The following is an 18709-nucleotide window of genomic DNA, read 5'->3' as shown; positions in this document are numbered from 1 at the left end:
TTTTTTAAAAAAATATAATTTATTGTCAAGTTGGCTAACATACAGTGTATACAGTGTGCTTGGTTTGGAGGTAGATTCCCGTGATTCATCACTTATCTACAACACCCAGTGCTTATCCCAAGTGCCCTCCTCCATGCCCATCACCCACCTTCCCCTCCTCCCACCCCCATCAACCCTCAGCTTGCTCTCTGTATTTAAGAGTCTCTATGGTTTGCCTCCCTCCCTCTCTCTTTGTAACTATTTTTTCCCCTTCCCATCCCCCCAGGGTCTTCTGTTAAATCACCTCTATTGTCTCTTCTCACTCACTCATCAATGTAAACTCTCACTTTGTTTCTGTCTTGGCTTTCCAGTGAGTCGTTTTGAGGGTAGACATATTAGGATACTGGTAGAAACAGATGATATGAGAAAGCCAAGCTGAGATTTGCTTTCCAATTCTAGACTGAGGACATAGTTGGACTCCTTGGCTTTTTATTGCCTTTAAATTCCTTGAGTTTCTGGATATAGTATTTCTCTGCATCCCTCTGTAGTGTCAAATAAGTGAGTCCTAATACATGCTTAAAAAACAATTTGCTAGTTGGTTGCTTGATTACCATATGAGAGTTGGTGATGGTATTTGTTTGTTTTTAATAATGAATTTATTTCTTTTTTGATAACTTAAAAAGTCATGGATAAAGAATAATGTCTAAAAAGAATCCTAGAACCAAAATATATTTGATGGACCTTATGAGTTACCTAGTTTAAACATTCTTCCTCTAATTTTTAAATTTGTTTTCTAGCAAAAATGTTTTCTTTATTCTTTTCTTAAATGGCTTCATTGAGCTCCAATAGATATCCAAGGAACAGCACATGTTTCTAAATTTTTTTAATGTTTTTTATTTATTTTTGAGATAGAGAGACAGCATGAGCAGGGGAGGGTCAGAGAGAGAGGGAGACACAGAGTCTGAAGACAGGCTCCAGGCTCCGAGCTAGCTGTCAGCACAGAGCCTGATACGGGGCTTGGACTGTGAGATCATGACCTGAGCAGAAGCCTGACGCTTAACCGACTGAGCCACCCAAGAGCCCCTGAACAGCACATATTTAATGTGTACAATTTGATGAGTTTGGACAGAAAGATGCTGTATTTAATTTTTCCTCTTCAATGGTTCCACTCCCATTTTTCATGCCTTTCACTCAAATGTGTACTTAAACTTTTATTTGCATTGCAATTAAAAGAGTACACCTTATTTCCTAGATGGGAAAACATATGATGCTTTTGTGTCTTACCTAAAAGACTGTGGACCCGAGAATGGAGAGGAGCACACCTTTGCTGTGGAGATTTTGCCCAGGGTGTTGGAGAAACACTTTGGGTATAAATTATGCATATATGAAAGGGATGTGGTGCCTGGAGGAGGTAAGAAAGGGAATACAGATAGAGAACTGGTGGAGAGATTTTCCTTTTAAAAGATGCATAATTTAGCCTTACAAAAGACAATCCTGTTTTACTTAAAAATAAATGAACATGATTCTCTAAACCAGAAATAACCAGCTAAATCAATACAATCAATAGAGAGAAAAAAAGCTAACCACACTACTTCTGAGAGTGGGCCCCAAGCTCTTCAGTGTGCTTCCTGCTTCTCTGAATCTTTGGGGAAAGGGCATTCCACTTTCAGAACCAGGCCCAGAATCAGCATTGTCGTGAGGCATTTATCTAGAAATGCCTCACAGCAGAATCTGTCTTTTGGTAATGTTTTATACAGCAGAACGTGATGCTATGCACTATAAACACAGTTCATTCTTACCGGATAAATACTTGTTCTTTACTGGGGTGAAGCTGGTGTGAAAACTACAGTCAGAAAAGGGTAGATAAAAGGAGATTGGTGATTCATGTCAGATTTTAGTTATGAAATTCAGTTTTTTATTTGTTTATGAATATAAACGACCCTAAAGCATATACTGAAGCAAATTCCAGTTTGAAGCCAAGAAATTTAGTAACATTTCCATAGTTTCTCTGAAGTCTTCCAGAGCAAATATCTGAAATCTGCGTCAGAATATTTTGGGGGCTGGCGCGTTACCAAGGATGCAGTATAAATGTTTTTCTTGTCAGTAACATCCATTCATCTAACGTACACCGAGTGCAGCCTTGTGCCGGAACCGGAGCTTGGCATTGAAGACATGGTATTAAATAAGGAATAATTGTGGTTCCCCTCACCCCAGATTGCAAATGAGAAAGGGAAAATACTACCAATTAGGAGGAAAAGCCTACTATTTTTTAACTAATTAATTAATAAATAGATTTCTTCTTGGTTCTTAAATAAAAAAGATACTGTATATTTAGTTGTAATTTGTTTGGACTAAAACCTCTATCTGAGAAAGGGTAGAGCTTTAGACCAGAAATTGGCAATCTGTCCCCCATGGGTCAGATCCAGTCTGTCACCCTTGTTGAGACACAGCCAGGTGACATTTGTTCATGTGTTGTCTGGGGCTGCCTTTGAGCTACAAGGCAGAGATGAGCCGTGTGACAAAGACGGCATGACCTGCAAAGCCTGGAATATTCGCTGTCTGTTTGTCAACTTCTGGTCTGGACTAATGGTGGGGTGGATGGAGATAGAGGTAGCTATGGATGTATAGATACATATATGGATATGATATGGATATAGATAGATAGTCTTTAAATTTGGAGTTTAGGGTGTTGCTCCCTGCCTGTGCAGAGCCAAACAAGATAGCATGATGGTTAGGAACAGGTGCTCCAGAACTAGAGCCCCCTCGGTTCTGATTCTGATTCTGCCATTTACGAGCTGTGTGACTCTAGGCAAGTGACTTAAACACTCTGTACTTTGCCCTCCTCATCTGCAAAATGGTGGTGATGACAATACTTTCCTCTAGGGTCATTATGATGCTTTAATGAGTTGATATACATAAAACATTTAGAAGAGGGTGTGGCACAGAATGGTGCCAAGTTCATTATTGTTGTTATCTAGATGGTTGTTTTCAAAAGATATATAAAATTACGAATAAATGGTCTGTCTTGAAACACTTACTGGTGAAGTAGAGTTAAATACTACAAAATTAGACTCTGCAAAATGATTTTCATCTCCTGTCTGCTCTTTTAGTTCTCTTTAATTACTTTGCCACATCTTGCATTTTCAGCTGTTGTTGATGAAATCCACTCGTTAATAGAAAAAAGCAGAAGACTGATCATTGTCCTAAGTCAAAGCTACATGTCCAATGAAGTCAGGTATGAACTTGAAAGTGGACTCCATGAGGCTCTGGTAGAAAGGAAAATTAAAATCATCCTAATTGAATTTACACCTGTCAGTGACTTCACGTTCTTCCCCCAATCACTAAAGCTTTTGAAATCTCACAGAGTTCTCAAGTGGAACGCTGATAAACCTCTGTCATATAACTCAAGGTTCTGGAAAAATCTTCTTTACCTGATGCCTGCAAAAATGGTCAAGCCTTGTGGAGCTGAGTCTGAAGTCTTGCCTGTTCTTTCACAGTCCTGATCTTTAGAAAAGCCGAATGTAAGAAAGGCCTCTTGATGCTCTGGGCCCGGGAGGGGAGGAGCCTGTTTTTAACAAAGGGCCCTATTACAAATGTTTGACTCTGAAAATTCTGCTGGTAGTTTGAAGATGGAAGTCGTCACTGGGTTGCCAGGGATAGGACTAAACACTGAGCTGTGGTCATGTGCTCCCAGTGGAACCCGGAATTCAAAAGCAATCAGTGTACCTTCTCTGTTTCTTCCGCCTCCGTAACTGGATACAGATGCTCATTCTCAATCCATATTCAACAACTGTGAGGCTGGGCACGAAGCAAAGTAATGTATGCTCTACAAAAAGCGCACATCTTCACAGTTTTAATGCCCATGATTGAACTAAAGGATTTTATGTTCATGAAGTGGCATTTTCTACGAGCCTGTAGTGACATAGTAACTGAAATGGTGCCTTCACTCCCCCACAATGCCTCCTCCCTCTAAGCACCATGGATAGTCCCTGGGATGTGGCAGAGAGCAGGCAGGGGGCTGTGTGCAGAGGAGGGGCCAAGGCGTGACAAGTCCTCAGCCTCGGGCCATGTTCAGTGTGTCCTGACCACAGCAGCAGACCCACAGTTATCAAAACCCCCCTAAAGCACTGCACAGGGCTTGCTTAATTGGGCCTGTTTGGAGGGAACTCCCCCATAGGCTGAGGCACACATTTTCATTTAAATCATTCTCTGGGTCTTTCAAAACTGCTCTAAAGCATTTGTTAATTTAACAAACAGGAATGTTTATGCACAGGATGGGTGCCAGGTCAGATTTTCCATATGTGCCATTAGCCACTGTTATGCATTAGCCACAGTGGGGGAGTTGGGGGGGGGGGCAGGCATGAAACTTGACATTGGGAGACGTGTATCTGTCTCCTTCAAGTGAGCTCAGTCCTGTGTGCCTTGTCGGGATGAGCGCTGGGTGTTATATGGAAACCAACTTGACAATAAATTCTAAAAGAAAAAGTATAAAAGAAAGAAAAACTGCTACATTGTCACTAAATGTCACAGGGAAAAGGAAAACAAGTGTCTAAATCACTGGGCATTCTTCTTGTAAAAGAGCAGAATGTTTTCTGAAAAGATCTGTTTCATTTTCAGTCCTAACATGACTTGGAGTGGTGAAAAATTAATAAATGATAACTAAACTTAATGAGGATACTAGAATCAATTTTAAATTGAATTATTGAAAAAAAACCCCAAAAAACCCCAGCTGTGGTAGATATTGCTAAAAAGAAAAAAAAAATGAGATTTTCAGTGTTAGAAAGCAATTTGCTTTTTTGGAGGACTTAAAACTTTGCGTTCTAGTCAGATGGCTAAAAAAGTAAAAGAATCTAATTGTGTGTGAAAACATACAGTCACGAGAAATTTTATTGCTATCATCAGAGTCTCCACTATGTAGACTTATTTTGCTTTGCTTTTCTATTATGTGTGCTGTAAAATATATTGTGTTATTATTAAGTTTTGTATTAAATGTGTTAAATGAGTACATTAAATATATGTTCTAAAAGACATTAAAAGAACCATTGGTCTGATGCCCTTAATTTTGAAATGTCTGTGGGTGCCTTTTTCACTTACATGAACATTCCCCTTCCTCATTCTCAACATTGATTTCCACCTGTTTTGAAATGATATGAGTCATTTAAAATGAGCTCCTACATCTGTCTTCTTCGGCCTTTATTTTTTATGTCAAATCACTTTGTGTATCCCTTCTTTGTTCTACCTTTCATCCAGGAGCAAAAAGAGAATTCTTTTCTACAAAGCCACAAATCCACTCAATATAGAGCACAAGTATTAGCTCTTCACATGCCAGTTAATTCATGTGCATATTTTCAAGTCTCAGTGCAAACGGTTCCAGCCAGGACCAATAAATAACTGCTACTGATAGAAGAATGGCATTCTCGTTTGTGGATTCAAGGGTCCTTAAACCGGGGTCCATTTCAGAGAATCTGTGACTAGCCAGCCACCTAAGATATATAAATACTCCATGAATGTCTATTATATGCTGAAACATTTATTAAAATAGAGTTATATTCTCTTAAAGCAGAGAGCTTATTACCCACAGAGTCCAAAGCCAGGAACCTGAAATGTGGAAAGGTTGGGGATTGACCCAGGTCACACAACGGGCTAGTGTGGCAGGCAGGGGCAGAGGCGGATCCTCTCTTCTCTTTGGAATCGCCTGTTGGACAGTGAGTCTTGAGATGAGTTTTTGGAAGTGCTGGCCCTTTCCCAGGAAGGCAACTTATACTAGGGAGTTCTAGAACAGAGACTGCAGAGGGGAAGCATAGCTGCTGAGGATTACCTCCGAGAAGGACACAAGAATGTGAGGGACCTTCAGCCTTTCTTCTAGGAACCTAGGGGAAGGAGGGAGGGGCTACGTCTATCCGCTGTGTTGAAGCCGATGGTGGACCAGGCCTGGCAGCCAGGCACACCGAGGATGGGCTTCCCTGCGGCTCTCAACATACTTGTCTAAAGTGGTGATACTGGTGAAACTGCTGCCCAAGGCTGAGCCAAATCATAACTAAAGTGCCGATCTGAGGGAGGACACCCAGCCTCTGGGGGAAGCCAACTTCCCGGAGCAGAAGCTACTTTAAGAAACGGGCTCAGGAGCAGGGGAGGGCTCTTCAAAAAGTGACCAAGCCATAAATCTAAAGGAAACGGTGTATGTGGGCCATGGGCGGACATAGGGTCCTTCCAGCGTGCTACGCTGATAATGATCACAGTCCGGGCTGGGGGGCTGGGAAATCAACATCTCTGTTTCTGAGTGAGGCTTGTGATTGATGTCAAGCTTTTGCCTCTTTACAGCTCATATACACCCAGACAATGTAATTTATATTGTACCCATTTATATATCAAGATCTATAATGCGATGTGTGTTTAATAATTAATGGTGAACATGTTAGGAATCGATTTCTAAACTGTGTTTGGGGAGTGCTAGGGCTTCTCATGGTTTCTTAGGGACCATTCTGGGCAGCAGAGTGGAGGGAGGGGGAAGCATGTAGGCTGCCCTCAGCTTTCTCCCCACTGTCCATGCCTTCCAGAGAGTTCGATCAGTGCAATGCTTTTACCCATTTTTATGTTGAGGTTGCACATAACAATTTTATTTAACAAAATGAAGTACCTCTGAATAGGTCATTGTTTAGATGTAATGAACATAATCCTTTTTAGCTAGTTTAAAGAGAGACAGTTTGGGCCACCTGGGTGGCTCAATCAGTTAAGCATCCCACTTCAGCTCAGGTCATGATCTCACAGTTCTTAAGTTCCAGCCCTGCCTCAGGCTCTGTGCAGACAGCTCAGAGCCTGGAGCCTGCTTTGGATTCTGTGTTTCTCTCTCTCTCTGTACCCTCCCCCCCTCCACACACACTCGTGCTCTGTCTCTCCCAGTCTCTGAAAGGTAAATAAACATTCAAAAAAAAATCTTAAACAAGATGATTCTAGAATTGCTTAGAAAGGAAAGGAAACAGACCTTAGGCTAATCTTCCAAGACTATCTTCCAAAGTCACAAGAAACTGGGCTACCCAAGGAGCTAATGATCCTGCCATAGATAGGAAGAAATCTGTCAAATCAGGAAGCTTCTGCCTTTAGCTGTCAGCTTCTGACCTAGTCTGTGGTCTAAGTTGAGCGAAAGCCCCATACTGTGGAGTGTCAAGGGCTGACAAAGCTGGTTGTCTCTGGGCCCCTGAGTCCACAGGACCAACATCGTTATTAATTTGCTTTACTCCACAATAAACATAATAGCCTCAGAATTCATAATACTAACACAGCCATCTACGTTTTGTTTAGTAAAAACAGTTCAAGATTTTGGGAGAGGGTACTATTTTATACCTTGAGAATATCCCATTAGACTGTAATAAAGTTAGGCTCTTATGTTCTAGAGCCACTTGGAATTATTCCTCTTGATGTAGTTTTGCCGACTCGATAAACAGTTCGATTTCTTTGATTTTGATTTTTAGGGATTGCTTCTTAAAATTTTGTTTTGCTTGATAATCACGCAAAAATAGCTACAGCCTGTTAGAGCCAATCTACAAAATAAGGAATATGCAGAAAATTCCAGCTTCTATTCCCTTCCCTGCCCTTTTGTCTGCTCCTTCCCCCATAGGTGAACCTTTCTAAAAATGTCAACTTAGCCTTCCATTTTTAATGTCAATAAAGATGAATACATATTTATATCTCCCGCTTCTTTTTTAAATGTTTTTCTAATGTCTTTATTTTGAGAGACAGAGCAGAGAGGGAGCAGAGGAGGGGCAGAGAGAGAGGGAGACACAGGATCAGAAGCAGGCTCCACGGTCTGAGCTGTCAGCACAGAGCCCGACGCGGGGTTCAAACCCACGAACTGCGAGATAATGACCTGAGCCGAAGCCGGACGCTCAACTGACTGAGCCACCCAGGTGCCCCTGCATACATCTTTCCACATTGTTGCCAGAATATTTTAAGGATAGGCTCCTAGAGGTAAGATCTCTGTGTCAGAGGGTAATGGGTACATACTTTGGCCTAATATTGCCAAGCTCCTTCTCACAGGGACTGTCATTTTACAGTCCCATCAGCAACATGAGGGGCAATTATCTGTTAGCTTTTGCCAGTTTTCTGTAAAGGTATTGATCTTTTTCATCTCTGTTGTTGGCAGATCTTTACATACAAGCTCTTAAGACACTACACTGTAAGTTGCAAATATTTTCGTTTTTCCAATTTATCACTTGTCTTTCTACTTTGCTATTGGTATTTACCCATTTCCTGCTTATAGAGAAATTGACCCATTCTTCCAATATTTGTATATATTCACTTTCTAAAATTTAAATCTTCGAGAGGAGTCAACATGATGAAGAAGTAGGGGGACCTAAAGTTCCCTCATCCCTCGAACAGAACAGTATTGAGGCGAGAAGACTTGGAGTTCCAGGGATCTGGGCTACAGAGAGACAGAAACATCTCCAGAGACCCATGGGACAATTCGGAAGGCCACAGGTGCATGATTGCAAATTGGGAGAGAGAAAACAGGCAGTAGAGCGGAGGGATCCCCGTCTGTGGAGAGACAAAAGAGAGAAAGAGAGACTGTGGAAGTGTAGGATTGAATTTGACCAGAGAAAAACCATGGACCAGGGTATGGAAAAAACGGAAAAAGAGCCAATTTGTAACATGATCCAGGGTTGCAGAACTTTCTCTGGACTGGGGCCTGCCACCCTGTTTGCATGCCTGGGAAGAAGGAGAGCCAGTCCCAGGCTCAGTAGAGAGCTCAGAGGCACAGTAGGAGACAGCAGTCCCCTTGAGAGCTGTGGGAAGAAGGCACCTAGCTGCTTTAAGGACAAAGGAACCCGCAGGCGCCCACCAGCCAGAGGCCCTGTGTCAGCGGGGCGGCTTGGAGGCGTGGCACTACTCCTGGACCAGGACACAAGGAGCAGCATCCTTTAAGGCATCAGGGTTTGAGGGGCCCCTGGGTGGCTCAGTTGGTTGAACATCCGACTTCAGCTTAGGTCATGATCTCATGGTTCATGGGTTCGAGCCCCACATCGGGCTCTGTGCAGACCACTAGCTCAGAGTCTGGAGACTGCTTCAGATTCTGTGTCTCTCTCTCTCTGCTCCTCCCCTGTTCACGCTCTGTCTCTTTGTCTCTCAAAAATAAATAAATGTTAAAAAAAAAAAAAGACATCAGGGTTTGAATCCCACCTGAGCAGCTGGAAGACACAGGAGACTGGAATGGAACAGAACCGGCCTGCTTGTGCCCATGTGGCACTGTGAGGAGGCCTGAACAGAGTGGTCTGGGACACCCAGTGTGGGGAAGGGAGACTGGAGTGGTGCCATTTTTCACTGCGTCACCAACAAATGGGGCTTCAGGGAATGGACAAGGGGCCTGCGGTGGAAATGGGACCTCCTGCACCAAACCACATCCCTCTGCCTCTGGTAAGTGCTTATCTCAAAGCTGGATTGGCTCGGACTGAATCAGACAGCACCCCTCCAGACCAGCACAGCCGCCAGTTCCAAGGCACAACTGAATATCGGGCCAGTGGTTTTGTATTTTCTGACTCGATTCGTGGTCAATTCCTACTATGTATAATTTTTTTGTTCCTCTTATTTCTTCCCTTTTCTAGCCTGGTTATTCTGCTTGTTGTTTTGTTTAAGCAGACATTTTTCATCTATCCTTTTTACACTTCTGTATCTCCTTTATTTTCCTTGCTCTCTCTCTCTCTCTCTCTCTCTCTCTCTCTTGATTAAGTGATATAGTTTCTATGATACTCTGCCTGGTCAATTTTTTTTCTTTTCTTTTTCCCCACCCCTGTCATTTCTCTCTTTGTATGGGATAAGGCTCCTCCCACCAACCCACCTTTTTATCATTTTTTCCAGGGTTACTTCAATGAGCAAATCAAGGTACACCTTTGAAGGTCAAACTACCACTACAAGTGGAAAGATAAAACAACCAGAGTCATAACATCAGAAAGCATGACACACACTCTGAAAAGACGTCCTGAAGGGCCAGACCCTGGACAGCCTATGACCCCTTTTAGATACAGAAAGGCTCACAGGTGCAGGATATATAACATAACATAACATAACATAACATATCGTAAAACAAGTCAAAATGATGAAACAGAAGAATTCTCCTCAAAACAAATTGCAGGAGGAAATCACAGCCAGACAGCTCAAAACAGATATAAACAATATAGCTGAGCAAGAATTTAGAATAATGGTTATAAGATTAATAGCTTGGCTTGAAAACAGCATAAAAGACTGTAGAGAATCTATTGCTATAGAGATCAAGGACCTAAGAAATAGTCACAATGAATTAAGAAATGGTGTAAATGAAGTGCAAAATAAACTAGATGCATTGAAAGAAAGTATGGAGGAAGCAGAGGGATGATAAGTAAAATAGAAGATAAAATTTTTGAAAATGATGAAGGTGAGAAAAAGATAAGAAAATACTAGTCCACAAGAGGAGAATGAAAAAACTAAGTGATTCAATGAAACTTAATAATATCCATATCATAGGAGTTCCAGAAGAAGAAGATATATAAAGGGGTAGAAGATTTCCTTGAACACATTAGAGCTGAGAACTTCCCTAATCTGGGGAAGGAAGCAGACATCCAAATCCAGGAGGCACAGCGAACTCCCTTCAGAATTAATAGGAATAGGTCTTCTCCACAGCATATCATAGTGAAACTGGCAAAATACAAGGATAAGGGGAGCATTCTGAAAACAGCTAGGGACAAATGGGACTTAACAACCATGGTAGACCATGAGGGTAGTAGCAGACCTGTCCACTGAAACTTGGCAGGCCAAAGGGAGTGGCAAGAAATATTCAATGCGCTTAATGGGAAAAAAATGCAGCCAAGAATCCTGTATCCACCAAGGCTGTCATTCAGATAGAAGAAGAGATAAAGGCTTTCCCAGACAAACAACAACCAAAGGAGTACATGACCACTAAACCAACCTTCAAGAGATTCTAAGAGGCACTCTGTGAGTGAAATGTTGTAAAGACTACAAAGCACCAGAGGTATCACCACAAGCAAGAAACCTACAGATAACACAATGACACTAAATCCATATATTTCATTAATAACTATGAATGTAAATGGTCTAAATGATCCAATCAAAGACATAGGGTATCAGTTTGGACTAAAAAACAAGACCCATCTGTATGCTGTCTACAAGAGACCCACTTTAGATTTGAGGACACCTTCAGATTGAAAGTGAACGGATGGAGAACCATCTATCATGCTACTGGAAGTCAAAAGAAAGTTGGAGTAGCCATACATATATCAGACAAACTAGATTTTAACCTGAAAGCTATAACAAGAGATGATGAAGGGCATTATATCATAATTATGGGGTCTATCCATCAAGAAGAGCTAACAGTTATAAATGCTTATACCCCCAACTTTATAGCACCCAAATATATAAATCAATTAATCACAAACAAAAGCAGTCTTATTGATAAGAATATGGTCATTTCAGGGGACGTTAATACTCCACTCAAAGCAAAGGACACATCATCTAGGCAGAAAAATCAATAAAAACAATAGGTTTGAATGATACACTGGACCAGATGGACTTGACAGATATATTCAGAACTTTTTGTCCAAAAGCAGCAGAATACACATTCTTCTCAAGTGCACATGGAACAGTCTCCAAGATAAATCACACAATGGGTCACAAAATAGCCCTCAATAAATAGAAAAGAAATGAGATCAGACCATGCATATTTTCAGATCACAATCCTATTAAACTTGAAATCAACCACAAGAAAAACTTTAGAAAGTCTCCAAATGCATGGAGGTTAAGGAACATCCTACTGAAGAATGAATGGGTCAATTAAGCAATTAAAGAAGATATTAAAAATATATTAAAGCAAATGAAAATGAAAACACAGGAGTCCAAACCCTTTGCGATGCAGCAAAGGCAGTCCTAAGAGGAAAATACATTGCAATGCAGGCCTATCCCAAGAAACAAGAAAAATCCCAAATATGAAACCTAATAGCACACCTAAAAGAACTAGGAGCAGAACAGAAAAGAAACCCCAAAGCTAGCAGAAGAAGAGAAATAATACATGTTAAAGCAGAAATAAACAATATAGAATAATAAAAAAGAAGCAGAACAGATCAATGAATCTAAGAGCTGGTCTTTGAAAAAATAAACAAAATTGATAACCCCCTAGCCAGAATTCTCAACAAAAGAGAGAGAGAGAGAGAGAGAGAGAGAGAGAGAGAGAGACAGACAGAGAGAGAGAGCCCAAATAGATAAAATCACAAATGAACGAGGACAGATCACAACCAACACCACAGAAATGCAGTTATTAAAGAATACTATGAAAAATTATATACCAACAAATTGGACAGCCTGGAAGAAATGGACAAATTCCTAGATACCCACACACCACCAAAACTCAAATGGGAAGAAATAGAAAATTTGAACAGACTCATAATTAGCAAAGAAATTGAATCAGTGACTAAAAATCTCCCAACAAATAAGAGTCCTGGGCCAGATAGCTTCCCAAGGGCATTGTACCAGACATTTAAAGCAGAATTAATACCTATCTTTTTAAGCTGTTCCAAAAAAATAGAAATGGAAGGAAAGCTTCTGGACCCATTCTATGAAGACAGCATTACCTTGATTCCAAAACCAGACAGAGATGCCACAAAAAAAGAGAACTACAGGCCAATATACCTGATGAACATGGATGCAAAAATTCTCAACCAGATACTAGCAAATTGAACTCAACAGCTTATAAAAAGGATTATTCACCAAGATCAAGTGTGATTCATTCCTGGGTTGCAAGGGTGGTTCAATATTCACAAATCAATCAATGTGATACATCACATTAATAGAAGAAAGGATAAGAACCACAGGATCTTGTCAATAGATGCAGAAAAGGCATTTAACAAAATAAAGCATCCTTTCTTAATAAAAATTCTCAAGAAAGTTGGGAGATAAGGAACATACCTTAACATCATAAAACCCATATATGAAAACCCCACAGCTAATAACATCCTCAATGGGGAAAAACTGAGAGCTTCCCCCTGACATCAGAAACACAGCAGAATGTCTACTCTCACCACTGCTGTTTAATATAGTGTTGTAAGTTCTAGCCTCAGCAATCAGATAAGAAAATGAAATAAAAAGTATCCAAATTGGCAAAGAAAAAGTCACTTTCACCTTTCATACATGGCATACTCTACATTAAAAACCCAAAAGACTCAGTCAAAAAGCTGCTAGAACTGATGCATGAATTCAGCAAAGTTGCAGGATACAAAATCAAGGAACAGAAATTGGTTTCATTTCTATACACCAATCATAAAGCAACTGAAAGATAAATCAAGTAATTGATCCCATTTACAACTGCACCATGAACCATAAAATACCTAGGAATAAACCTAACCAAAGATGTAAAAGATCTATATGCAGAAAATCGTACACAACTCATGAAAGAAATTGAGGAAGACACAAAGAAATGGAAAAACATTCCATGTTCATGGATTGGAAGAACAAATATTGTCAAAATGTCAATACTATCCAAAGCCATCTACACTTTCAATGAAATCCCAATCAAAATTGCACCAGCATTCTTATCAAAGCTAGATGAAACAATCCTAAAATTTGTATGGAACCACCAAAGACCCTGAATAGCCAAAGTAATGTTGAGAATGAAAACCAAAGTGGGGAGGATCACAATCCTGGACTTTAGCCTCTACTACAAAGCTGTAATCATCAAGACAGTATGGTACTGGCACACAGGCATATAGACCAGTGGAATAGAATAGAGCACCCAGAATTGGACCTACAAATATATGGCCAATTAATCTTTGACAAAACAGGAAAGGATATCCAATTGAATAAAGACAATCTCTTCACCAAATGGTGCTGTGAAAACTGGACAGGGACATGGAGAAAAATGAACCTGGATCACTTTTTTACACCATACACAAAAGTAAACTCAAAATGGATGAAAGACTTAAATGTAAAACAGGAAAACATCAAAACCATAGATGAGAAAGCATGCAACAACCTCTTTGACCTCAGCTGCAGCAAATTCTTGCTTGACAAGTCTCTGAAGGCAAGGGAAATAAAAGCAAAAATGAACTATTAGGATCTCACCAAGACAAAAAGCTTCTGCTCTGCAAAGGAAATATTCAACAAAACTAAGGCAACCAATGAAATGGGAGAGATATTTGCAAATGATATACTTGATAAAGGGTTAGTATCCAAAATCTATTAAAAAAAAGTTACCAAACTCAACACTTGAAAAACAAAAAATCCAGTGAAGAAATGAACAGAAGACATGAATAGATACTTTTCCAAAGAAGACATCCAGAGGGCCAAAAGACATGAAAAGATGCTCAACATCACTCATCAACAGGAAATACAAATCAAAACCACATTAGATAACACCTCACAGTTTCAGAGTGGCTAAAATTAATAACTCAGGAAACAACCGATGCTGGCGAGGATGTGGAGAAGCGGGAACCCTCTTGCACTGTTCATGGGAATACAAACTAGTGCAGCTGCTCTGGAAAACAGTGTGGAGGTTCCTCAAAAAATTAAAAATAGAACTATCCTATGACCCAGCAATAGCACTACTGGGAATTTATCCAAAGGATACAGCAGTGCTGGTTCATAGGGGCACATGTACCCCAGTGATTATAACAGCACTTTGAACAATAGCCAAATTAAGGAAAAAGCCCAAATGTCTATCAACTGATGAATGGATAAAGAAGATGTGGTGTATATATACAACAGAATGCTACTTCGAAATGAGAAAGAATGAAATCCTGCCATTTGCAACAACATGGATGGAACTGGAGGGTCTTATGCTAATTGATATAAATCAGAGAAAGAGTTATCCTATGTTTTCATTCATATGCGGAACTTGAGAAAGTTAACAGAACACCATGGGGGAAGGAAAGGGGATAAAATAGTTTCAAACAGAGAGGGAGGCCAAATCATAAGAGGCTCTTAAATACAGAGAACAAACTGAGGACTGATAATGGGGAGCAGGAAAGAGGGGAAAATAAGTGATGGACATTAAGGAGGGTACTTATTGGGATGAACATTGGGTGTTGTATGTAAGCAATGAATCATGGGAATCTACCCCCAAAACTAAGAGCATATTGTATACACTGTATGTTAGCTAACTTGACAATACATTATATATATTAAATAAATAAATAAATAGATAAATAAATAAAATATATAAAATTTAAATCTTCAATCAATTTGGAATTTATTCTGGTGTGCAGTGCATGGAATGGACCCACTACATTTTCCACATGGCAGTCAGCTAACAGAGCACTACTTTTTAAAACTATCATCTTTTACCCACTGATGTAACTTCTATTACATATTCATATCCCATAAGATCTCTTTCTGGACCATCTAGTCTTTTCTATTGGTCAACTTTCCATTTATGTGATAATACCACACTGTTTTAATCATAGAGATTTAAGAATATATTTTAATATCTTGTAGTGGCTTTGTCCCTTGCCCCACCCCAAAGCTCCTATTTTTCAATGATTTTCTGGTATTTATCACATGCTTTTTTCTTCCTAATGAACTTTATAATTAGCATGCTTAACTCCATAGAAAAACCTAATGGCATTTTATTGGGTTCATGTTAAAATTTTAAGCTAATGTAAGGGGGATTGATTTTTTAATTTGAGGTTGTGTCTGCCTAGCTAAAAATATAGAATATCTTTCCCCTTGTTTAAATGTGTATTTGATTCTTTCAGGAGTGTTTAATATTTTTTCTCTTAGAGATTTTGAATATTTCATGTTAAGTTCATGCTAATTTCCTATCAAGATGGTATATTTTTTACATCTTCTAAGTTATTTTGGTTTTCATCATCTACTACTTTATTAAATTCTTAAATAAATAGTGATTATTTGATTCTTTTTTCTATATATGTATAATCTTATCATCCACAAAAAGAAATAGGCAATTAGGCATAATTAATTAGAAATAACTAATTAGAGGCACAGGAATTAGAAAGGAATTCCAATATCTCTAATACTTTTTCTTGTTTAATTGCATTGGCAATTTACCCTGAGTGAGAATTCATTCATCCAATGGTAACATTATTTTCAGTTTTTTATTGCTGCCTAAAAAACTACCCCAAAACTTAGTTGCTTAAGCGTAACATATGATTATTATTATTTCTCATAATTCTGCAATCTGGTTGGGCTCAGCTGGAGCATTTTCCTGCTTCGTGTGGGGGCCGCTGGACTGGAACATTCAGTATGTTCTTCCCTCGCATGAGTGAAGCTGGGATGTTTATAGCAATTGGAGTCTGGCCAGACTTCTCTCCACCCCCCACCTCTCTCTCTCTCTCTCTCTCTCTCTCTCTCTCTCTCTCTCTCTCTCTCTCTTTCTCTTTCTCTCCTTAAAACCTGGCTAGCTTGTGCTTCCTTACAGCAGCTGATCTTAAGATTCTTGGGAAACTTCTATTGTGTCTGCTCTCCAAGAGAGAAAGTAGAAGCTGAGATTTTTTAAGGGCTGATTTCTAATCTGGCAGTGTCACTTCCACTGCATTCTGTTGGTCAAAGCAAGTCACAAAGTCAGCCCAGATTCAAGTTCAGGGAAAGTAGACTTAACCTCTGGACATGTAAAGCAGAATGTATATGAGGGGGACAGAGGAATGCCTATGCCAGGATAGTCCATCAACTGCAAATCAAACTCAATATCAAGGTCTGTATTACGCTCTCTGAAATTTCAGAAGGGCTGCTTCCACATTCCAAATGACTCAAATCCAGTTCAATTCAAAAGTTATTGAACTGTCACAAACACCGCTTTATGTTTAACCTTCTCCTTCCATGCTAGCCCCCCAGCATTCCATCCTTCCCCAGCCTCTAGGTCTGCGGCATTTCTTCTCATCACTGTGCTGCTCCCACAGGACGCTGGGAGCCTGGAGTTCTGTATGCCTTTCAGCTGTTTCCTATGACCTCTCCTGAAATAGCTCTGAAAAGGGAAAAAACCTATCATGCCTTCTTGGAATCCCACACAGATTTATGATTAGTGGCAGGTACATTTGAGGGCTCATTCCTGGCTATAAGTGTTAATTCCCTCTTCTACCCTGCTACCCTCACCTCAGGCAAACACTCATTTTGCCGTCATCCTAAGTGAACTTAGTCTTCTTTTGTGTTTTATGTTCTCCTCTAGTCATGTGTAGACGTGGTCATGGAGCTCTGATGTACTCAGATGCATCAGCCTTATCTTTGTTAGAATATGAAACTCTTAGGGCATCTGGGTGGCTCAGTCAGTTGGGTGTCCAATTCTTGATTTCAGCTCAGGTCATGATCTCACCGTTCTTGAGATCAAGCCCCTCCTCAGGCTCGGCACTGTCGGCACAAAGCCTGCTTGGGATTCTCTCTCTCCCTCCCCCTCTCTCTCTGCCCCTCCTGATCATGCTGTCTCTCACTCCAGATAAATAAACTAAAAAACAAAACAAAACAAAACAAAAAACAAACAAACAAATATGAGACTCTTAAGGAAAGCCTTAACCTTAACCTTAACAAGGCTTAACCAACATGCTCTCTAGGCAGAGCTCTGTTGGTCCAGTGTAGTCTCAGGATTCTCATTAAATGATTTTAGTTGTTTTATCAAAGTATCAGTGGGGCCCTTAATTATATGTTATATTTTGAAGCTTTCCATATTCATGAATAGGTACCAAAAACCTTGGTGATTTTCGACTTTAAATTTATTTCCTCTCTGTCCACAAATTATTGCTTTATGTGAATAGTATGAAAGAGATACTATTTTTTCCTTTTCCAGAGTTAATAAGTTAGTCATTAGAAAGGCTTAAGTTTACATCTTAAGGTTTATGCATTCAGAGGTTAGTTTTACAAGATGAAAAAGAAAAAAAAACAAAGTTGAGAAATTGAGTGCTAATATTCTTTACAGGAAATTCCTGTAAAGGAAACAGGCTTACTCATTCTTTGAAATAAACCTAACCACAAACCTTATCTAGTTGAGGAGGTGGGTCTGAGAAGAGTTTCAGATGTTTCATCTTCAGGACATTTCTTTCACTGATCCAGGTAGTTAATTTGATTTTTCTCTGTATAATCATAGATTTGGCAAAGAAAATGGTCATTTGCAAACTAATACAACTTTTCTTTTTTCCTTCAGGTATAACTCATTGTTTCCAAATACGCATAAGCTAAGTGACTGTTGTGTCTTCTCCAGGTATTTCTCTGACTAGGAAGAGATCATAGTAGAACTCTTTGAAAATGGATATTCTTACATGTTCTTCAGATACAAAAGCCAGCAGTTACTGACATAAGGACTTGGAGTTCCTTCCTCTTTTTTTTTTTTATGGCTTAAGAACAAGAAACAAAGGTAAGAATTAGTACATTTTCCCCCTAGATTTCTTAACCAGAAAATAGAAGTTGAGAAAATAACTTAAATAATTTTCAAAGTGGATTTCTCATACAATTTCTTTTCATGAGATTTTTAAATAACAGATTACCATCTAAGAAAATTTATATCTCCTATGTCTGGAGTCTTCACTTTATAAAAACATGATGGTTATCAAATAAACCTATGTATCATGATTTGAGCATTTTGTGGGACAGGTTAAGAGTAAAGGGACTTAAGATATTTGCCAAATTCTTACATTTTTTTTAGTGTTTTTTATTTAATTTTGAGAGACAGAGAGAGACAGTGCGAGCAGGGGAGGGTCAGAGAGAGAGGGAGACACAGAATCTGAAGCAGGCTCCAGGCTCTGAGTTGTTAGTACAG

The 18709-nt window shown here is 39.6% G+C and overlaps 2 protein-coding genes across 10 annotated transcripts in view; both read left to right on the top strand.

Annotated features, from left to right (window-relative positions):
• The window catches only part of IL18R1 (interleukin 18 receptor 1), a 34948-nt gene extending 29930 nt beyond the window's left edge, over positions 1-5018 (top strand). For 4 of the 6 annotated variants that reach the window (XM_029937111.1, XM_029937110.1, XM_029937109.1 and 1 more), the window contains 2 exons: positions 1232-1390; positions 3127-5018. In XM_029937111.1, coding sequence (XP_029792971.1) covers positions 1232-1390; positions 3127-3482 — 515 coding nt within the window. In that variant the 3' untranslated portion in view covers positions 3483-5018. The remainder of the gene's footprint in view (positions 1-1231; positions 1391-3126) is intronic. The other 2 variants (XM_029937112.1, XM_029937113.1) reach the window with 2 other exon arrangements.
• A 12902-nt stretch (positions 5019-17920) lies between these two features.
• The window catches only part of IL18RAP (interleukin 18 receptor accessory protein), a 33479-nt gene continuing 32690 nt past the window's right edge, over positions 17921-18709 (top strand). For 3 of the 4 annotated variants that reach the window (XM_029937105.1, XM_029937104.1, XM_029937102.1), the window contains exons 1-2: positions 17921-18006; positions 18155-18307. The gene's annotated coding sequence lies outside the window, so the exon portion shown is untranslated. Of the gene's footprint in view, positions 18007-18097; positions 18308-18709 lie in introns of all 4 variants that reach the window. The other variant, XM_029937103.1, reaches the window with a different exon arrangement.

This window comes from Suricata suricatta, chromosome 4 (assembly GCF_006229205.1).
Source record: "Suricata suricatta isolate VVHF042 chromosome 4, meerkat_22Aug2017_6uvM2_HiC, whole genome shotgun sequence".
In the NCBI taxonomy this organism is placed as follows: Eukaryota; Metazoa; Chordata; class Mammalia; order Carnivora; family Herpestidae; genus Suricata; species Suricata suricatta.
The sequence above is the reverse complement of the archived record's forward strand: the minus strand, read 5'-3'. Positions and strand labels throughout refer to the sequence as shown.